The sequence below is a fragment of the Corylus avellana genome, chromosome ca3 (genome assembly GCF_901000735.1).
Source record: "Corylus avellana chromosome ca3, CavTom2PMs-1.0".
NCBI lineage: Eukaryota > Viridiplantae > Streptophyta > Magnoliopsida > Fagales > Betulaceae > Corylus > Corylus avellana.
In genome coordinates this window covers 33,325,940-33,334,225 of record NC_081543.1, presented here as the reverse complement: position 1 = coordinate 33,334,225, position 8,286 = coordinate 33,325,940, and the positions used below count along the sequence as shown (strand labels likewise).

Genomic DNA, 8,286 nt, shown 5'->3' with positions numbered 1-8,286 from the left:
ATTTTAAAGGAAAAATAGGGCTTACATCTCATACAAGAATGATTGGTTAAATTGTACTTGCCGAGTCATTGACTCACACTTTTACTTGTAAAATTGTTAAATTTTGCAGATAGGCTAATAAAAATATACTTATACTTTTCTAAAACTATTATTATTACTTTAGACCCATTGTTTTAAAAAAAGTATTTTCAAACATTTAGCATTTATTGCATTAGATGTGCTCTATGTGTTCTAAATTATGACCTTTGTGCTTTTAATGATACAGGAAAAAGCGTTAACTATATTTACGCTGTCACCCCAAAAGGATTAGTCAATTTAAAGTTTTACTATAATTTATTATAAAGCTCAGTTTCACCTAACAACTAGGCAATGTAGAACTTAGCATTTATGATTATTTTTATAAACCACTCACTTTATGTGAGATTTTTCTCATCTTCCCAATATGGGACCGATGTATTACAAGTTAAGAGTCTAGTTCTCTTTATAGAATTAGGGTATTTAGGTAGCCTAGTTGCTAGCCACATCAAAGCTTACTTTGAGAGCCCCAATTGGAGGAGCTTGCCCCACTTGATCCATAGGGGATAACTTCCAAGCCAGGCTATTAAAATTGATAGTGATGGAGCTGATGGTGATCATCTGCCATAAGGTGTTTTTGACATCAGAGATAACCTCATTGCTGCATTCACTTGAAAGAATGGGTGAAAAGGCGAGGGATTAATAACTGCCCGCTAACCGCATTAATCATTAACCGTACTAACCGCTATATATATATATATATATATATATATATATATATATATAAATCTAAAAATGATGTCGTATGTAGTATGATATTATCGTATTACTATAGAAACGACACAATTTTGGTTTTTTTTTTTTTTTTTTTTAACAAAAAAATTTTTATTTTAAAAAGCGGTAGCAATTATTATAGTTACTAACTGCTAACTGCCGGTTAACCGCCTAACCAGTTAGCGGAGACGGTTAGTGGATTTTACTAACCGCCTATGCGATTATGGTTAGCGGTTTTAGCCAATAACCACTAACCGTAACTGCATTTTCACCCATATGAATAACACATAATAGATGATGACCAATATTACATGATTTGATTCATATCTAATGACAAGTACTTTGGTGTACTTGTTAAATCCCAAAGCTGATAGCAATTATCTGTATTTGATATTATCTATTACTTCTCCAAAGCTGACTGAACTCATTAATCATGAAGATTGGTTGGTCGAAAATATTGAATAGGGAATTACTAACCAAGTGACTAAAAAGAAAAAAAAATTAACATCCTCTAATTATATACCCACATATGTTAATAAATTGTAAAAGAGTTATAGAAAAAATATTATTTTTCGTTGATAATTTCAATATGTGATTGTTAAATCCCATTATTTATTTATTTATTTATTTTTTGCTTTAATGTGATAAAGTTGTTGCTGGTAATCACTAAAGGCTAAAAATCAGAACAATCACAGAAACACAACCGACCATTTTAAGAGCTGAAGAGCTCAACTTCTCAGCAAGTGTTCACAAATCTCCTTTTGAATCCCAACGCCCACGCTACTCTTCCCGCCAAAACAGATGCCCTATTATCCTGTACTTCGCCACCACCAACTTCCCGTAATCACTCTTCTTGCACTTCCAAAAACCCAGTTCAAAATCCCCTCTTTCACCCACCAATTCCCACCACGCCTATTTGTTCCTCATTTTCTCACAAAAAATCCATCTGGGTATCCAAAATGCTCTCTGGGTTCTTCGAGTTTGAACCCGCCGGATGGCCCTTCACCTGAAGACGATGATTTTGAGGTCGAATTGGGCCGCCTTTTGGCGTTATTGCCAGAAGAAATGCGACGGAGGGTTGTCGAGCACCCGGAGCTTCATCAGTTGATTGAAGTGGTTATGGATTTGGGTAGAAAGCCGCTGGCTCGGTTTCCTTCTGGAGACTTTGTTTTGTCGGATTTGCCAATCACTGCCGAGGATCTTGAGCATGCTACTTCTCAGGTGAAAGATGTTGCTTGCCCACCACATGTTTTATTAATTGACTTGAGTTTTTATAAGAGTTTTAGTGTGATGTTGCTGGTCTGAATCTATGCTGTTGTGTGGTTCCAACCAGTTTTTTTTTTTTTTAATTTTTGCGCGTTTGTTGGTTGGCGTCGAAGAACATAGTTGATGTTATTGTTATTTATAGCATGGAAATGCTATTCTTCATGAACGCGCATTCTTGAATATTCATATCAAGGGATACCGTAATTCGTGGGTGCAGCATTGAAATTGGTGGGAGAATGGTGGTCGTTTCCTTTCGAGATGATAAGTAGTACTCAACATAATATGAAATTGAAGTCAAACAAATATCACAATCCATGCCATTTTTCACATCTATGTGCTTACCCAATATACCAAAGAAAAACACTTTCTTTACCCTTTTTTAGTCTAAAAACTAAACACAAGTTGACATTTGAAACATCACACATATCTCAAACCTTGCCAGTTTTCACGCCAGTTGGCCTAAGGCAGCCTTGTAGTGTTTTAAAATGATTACGAGGGTATTGAGATAAAAAGTGTACATTTTGATTAATGTTCTTAGATATGGTTTAAATAGAATTGGATGATTTGCTACCAATGTGCTATGTGGTATGAGACCTTGATGACTTGAACCTATCCATGGAAGGAATGCCTGGATTGTGCCTTGATACAAAAAAAATCCAATAGTTACATACATGCAATGCTTGTTTGAGAGTAGTTCTTGTTGCCAAATTTCACTGAGCATTAGTATGCCTTGAGAGGAATCATCATATTGTACTCAGATGCCCTAAGGTTAGCCTTAACTTGGTTTTCAGGGAAAGAGGTTGTAGTATCAATAATGCCTTCTATTGAAAGTTAATTTGGTGGTAACTTTATTCGTACTTACAGTATTAAGGCTGATGATCAAGTTTCTTAGAACTTTGTTTGAATGAACTGGTTGAATGGGAACAAAGTTAAGAGGATGGTTGGGCTTGTTTTTTAATGTAAACCCATCTGGATTAAATGTCTAAAGCTCATGCGGTATCTGTCCTGATGTAATTAGTCTATAAACTCCATCACTACCTTAGAATATTCTTGTGATCCATTGGATACATAAAGTAGCATGGTACAGTACTCTTGTCCATAAATAATGCTTGCCACTTACTAGATGCACGTCTCAGGTTGGTGATTTTGTGATTGACAATCGAGCAGGCATCAGTAGGACATTACACCGCATTAGTGGCATAAGGAATCGGAAAGGTGCAATTATTGGTTTAACTTGTCGAGTTGGTCGAGCAATATCCGGTAGTGCTAATTTGCTGCGAGATTTGGTGCAAGACGGGGCTTCCTTGTTGCTCATAGGGCCTCCAGGTGTGGGAAAAACCACGATTATTAGGTTAGTCTTTCCTATTTACCAATACACTTGATACGCATGCAAGAGTAGCAATATGTTTGTCTTTAATTTTTTTCTGCTTATTTTTTATTTTAATTTTTAATTTTTTTTTAATTTTTTTTTAGTGTTTTATAAATTGTGAATAATGTGATTTATTTATTTATTTTTTGATAAGTAAATCAAATTCATTAGAGGCGCAAGGGTGCAATTCAAGTACACATGAAGTATACATGAGAACAACACCCAACAAAATCAAGAACAAAGAAAAAGAGCGCAAAAATATACAAAGCTAGAGATATTGAGAAGAGTGTTGATAGAGATCCATTCAAAGAGTGATTTAGGAAAACATAGTTGTAGCTCCAAACTCATGTTCTCACAATCTTCAAAACTTCGAGCATTCCGTTATTTCTAAATGCTCCATATTAAACAAGGAGGGATTACATGCCAAACAATGTTACAATCATCTGACCACCTTTTGAGCATCCCAAGAGCTCCACTACCCTTCCATGCATAACTCACTCTGCTCCAAACATCTGAAAAACCAACTTTCATAACTTTCTCGCAATATCACAATGAAGAAGTAGATGCTCAAGCGTTTTTCCACTATTTTTACACATACAAAACCAATCCATCACTAAGATGTGACGATTTCCAGGGTGAGAATTTTTCCAAAGGAAGCTGTCCAAGTGAACAAGCCACCCCTAAAGGAACCTTAGACCGCCAAATGTTCTTCCAAGGGAAAGAGAAATCAACAATGGGAAGGATAACTTTGTAAAAAGCTTTGATCTCAAAGGTTTGTCTCTTCGAAGGACTCCAACAAAGCTTATTTTCATTCCCTTGACCTAACCTAATGGAATACAAAGCATTGAAAAGAGAAGAAACTACATTCACATCCCAATCATGCACCAATCTGATGAAATTCATATCCCAATTCACCTCTCTATTGTTAACTAGCATGTGGTCCACCACCAAAGCATCCATATCCCGAGCAATATTGAATAACTCTGGAAAGGTTTTCTTTAGAGGACGTCCCCACTCCAAACATCGTGCCAAAACTTGGTCCAAGTGCCATCACCTACCTCTATACTAACAAAACAAGAGAAGACATCCCATCCACTCCTAATATGTTTCCAGAGACTCACCCAATATGGCAAAGTCCCTTGGAATTCAAATATGAAATCCCTGGGTTTGTAGTTCTCCGTTTAACAACTAAAAAGGAAATCACCTTATGGAATGTGGTGTGCAATTGTATTGTACCTTTTGATATATGTACAAAAAATTTTACATTATTTATTATGCAGTAAAAGTCAAATTGATGGGGGCCATTATCATACTGGTGGAATTTTTGCTTTCTTGAAATTTTCATATTGCAAAGTTGGCATGATTTGATAAGTTCTGATTTTGCCATGATATATTTTTTTTACCATTGCTTGAAATATCTCTAATTATCTTGAAAGTTTTGATCCTTTTTTTTTATCAGCTAAATGAAAAATGTCTTCTTATTTTTTCATTTCTTTGGGCATATGATCCTTGAGGAAAAGCGCTATACATCTTCTCCATTGGTTGTTATTTTTTGGGAAGGAACTTTTTGTCAGTAATGCATCTATTTGGGGCTCCAATAATAGCCTTCAAATAATGCAACTAAATGGTTCTTATGCGTAGTTGATCCTTTGATGGTATTTATGTGTTGTTCTAAGAAATGCTTTGCTTCTCATGGTGTAGCCATCAAATTGTAGTGCTAATCTACTTTACCCAACATTTCAGGGAAATAGCACGAATGCTTGCAAATGATTACAAGAAACGTGTGATGATTGTTGACACCTCCAATGAGATAGGTGGGGATGGCGATATACCTCATGCAGGAATAGGAAATGCACGCCGAATGCAAGTCCCCAACTCTGAAGTGCAGCATAAGGTATGATCTGGAATACAGGATTCCAATTCTGTTTTTGGTTAAGAAAATTTTGAATGTGTTATTTGTGTGACCAAATGAGGTGTTATTAATTTGAAATTTGATTGTTTGGAGAGTTGTATACTTTGAAGAACGATGAGTTTATAGAATTCTTGTCTCTTACAATATTGATTATTACGTAAAGAAATTATGATTTACTAAATATAGGAGAAAAACCACTTACTCTCCTTCTCACTATTCTCATGTATTTATATATGAGAAATCTATAGACGATTATACCCTTCTGTGGTATACTTATTACAAGGGGCGCCTTACGCTTTTAATAAAACTTGATTATAACCTATAAAAAAAAAAAAAACTTATTACAAGAATGTCCTCTAATAAACCTCCTGTACTCTCCTTCAAGTTGGACCATATATGTCAAATGAGCCTAACTTGGAATAAATGAACTTTAACCGATTATTGCTCAATAGACTTTGTAAATATACCTGCTGCAACATTTGGTGGGAGATTTGTCAAAAATCATGTTAGTGAGCAATGGAATGATAGGTGGAGCGTGAGGACATGGTCAGTTGAGAAAGTAGGTGGCGCATGTGCAAGTGAGGGCATGTTTGAAAGAGAAAATCATCATTTAAAAAAAAAAAATTATGTTGTGTTGTTTAGCGATGGGTTATATGGGATTCTTCTACGTTGAAGCAAAATTGTTCTAGCTTTGATATTGGGCAAGTTGAGCGTGATGTAGCGGAGTTGATAAGGGCAGAGAAGTTGAGAGAATTTTATAGGTCGTTTAGGTCTGGAGATGTGTGTAATATTGCATAGAGGTGTGCAAATAGCCATGAAAGGTTTTTGGAGTTATCGGAGTATGGTGGAGGAGGGCGGCAAAGTTTCATTGCTATTCTGGAGGACCGTGAAGGAAGAGGGTGGGGTGACTGTTGCACAAATGAGGAAGGTGGTCAATTTTCTCAAGCCTCATGGTAATGTTGCGAGCAGAGAAGAAAAAACCCACGATGGTTTTCCGTTGTTGTTGCGGTTGGTGGAGAGTGGTCGACGTTTGTATGTGGAGGCTGTGGTAGGGATAGGGAAGGGGCATGATCAGAAAATAGATTTATTAGATTCTTCATTTTTTGAAGTCCTCTCCAAGCAAGAGTGTTGTTTTTGTACATATATTCACTTGGGCATAAAATCTTATACAAATACAGATGGGTTGGGTTAGATGTGGATCAAAGGTCTATTGCACTTTAGTGGGAAGAAATCCAGTGCTTGGCATAGTAAATAATAGTCAGTTCTTGCTAGGTCTTGTGCAAAAGTTTAGTTTAAAGTTATGAGACATGGAGTTTGTAAATTATTATGGTTTACATTGTTGAAAAAACTTGGGTATGACTTCAAAGATTCTATGAGATTGTGTTGCACCAACAAAGTAGCAATTAATATTGCCCGTACTCTAGTCCAACATGATAGAATCAAGCATATTGAACTTAGAGCATCATCAATGAGCTCTCTAAAATTCACTTTTAGCCAAAATTTGGTTAAATTCTACAAAAAACAAGCTTCATCAAGCTCTCTACCCTTCTCCATTTTAGGGCTTGTCAAACCTCTCCCCACATTTGTAGAACAAATCCTTTCTCTACTCCATTTTTTATGTTTTTATATTTCCTCTCACACTTTCTCTCTCCTTCACCTTTATGGGTTTGTAACTTTGTGGGGTGCTTTTGAGAATAAAAAATGAATGAAGATAAAATAAAAATTATATTTAAATCGAATTGAGTAAAATTTAGAGAGTTTATTATTTGGTACTTTTGCATAGTTGCTACTTAAACTAGAAAAAGTGAGTTCTTCAGCCAAATTTTAGTTAAAGAATAGAGAGTTCATTGAGAATGCTGTTAATAGACATTTTTATCAAGAAGAAATTGTATGTTAACTTGATTTGTACATTTTATGTGAGAATAGAAGAACAAGCAGATGTTTTGACAAGGCGAGTATCGAATAGAATTTTCACAAAACCTTACTGAGTAATCTGTCTCGCATTTGTAGAGACCAAACTCTTAACACTGGTTTAGAGAACTTTCCAATCACGCTCACAATGATTGTGTTAGGTTATACAAAGCGCTTTTTAACTCGCATTCACTACCTTGATACTTGTTTTGAGCAACTAATTAGGTGGTTGCTCCATGTAGACTTCCTCTATTAAATCACCATGTAAAAAGGTATTTTCAACATCCAATTAGAACAATGGGCCAGTCACGATTAGTTGCAAGATAAATTAAAAGCTGAACAGTGGAGATCTTAACAACTGAAGAAAATGTTTCCTCATGATCAATACCATAGATTTGTGTATTAACTTTTAAAAACTAACCATGCCTTTAAATATTCAACAGAGCCGTCTGGGTTGAATTTCACTGTGTACACTCATTTGTAACCTACAAGCTGTATTCTAGAAGGTTATGGAGCAAGATCTCAAGTCTCATTAATAGTGTAGGGCATTCATTTCCCTTTTCATTGCCTTCTTTCACCCTAGGTCATATAATGCATACTTAATTGTCTAAGGATTAGAAATAGTGGAATGCTGACAGGTAAAATAGGAAAAAGGAGACAATGAATTGGAAGAGACACAATGACTAATGGGATGTTTAGTGCACAAGAGTATGTACCTTTTTAGAGAGCAATAGGCAAAGATATTGGCACAACAGGCGAAACGGGATCCAAAGATGGTGAGGAAGATGGAGGGAGACTAGTAGTAGGTGGTTTCAAGCGACGAGAATAAACCTATAATGGAGCAATAGGAGATGGTGGAAAAGTATACGGAACAGGAGTAGGTTTGGTGGTGATGGTAAATTACTCAGGAAAAGAAGTGGAATAGGTGATGTGAGTGGCTCAAGATCACAATCACTTGGACAACAGAATCTAAAAAATATGGGTAAGACTCAAAAAAATGTGGCATTGGCATTAGTGAAATATTGCCAGAGAATAAGAC

The 8,286-nt window shown here is 35.8% G+C and overlaps 1 protein-coding gene across 2 annotated transcripts in view; it reads left to right on the top strand.

Annotated features, from left to right (window-relative positions):
• Positions 1-1,476: 1,476 nt before the first annotated feature.
• The window catches only part of LOC132175492 (protein SEEDLING PLASTID DEVELOPMENT 1), a 21,390-nt gene continuing 14,580 nt past the window's right edge, over positions 1,477-8,286 (top strand). Inside the window, exons 1-3 of one of the 2 annotated variants that reach the window (XM_059587456.1) lie at positions 1,477-2,010; positions 3,192-3,406; positions 5,168-5,318. In XM_059587456.1, the coding sequence (XP_059443439.1) occupies positions 1,591-2,010; positions 3,192-3,406; positions 5,168-5,318 (786 nt within the window). In that variant the 5' untranslated portion in view covers positions 1,477-1,590. The remainder of the gene's footprint in view (positions 2,011-3,191; positions 3,407-5,167; positions 5,319-8,286) is intronic. The other variant, XM_059587457.1, reaches the window with a different exon arrangement.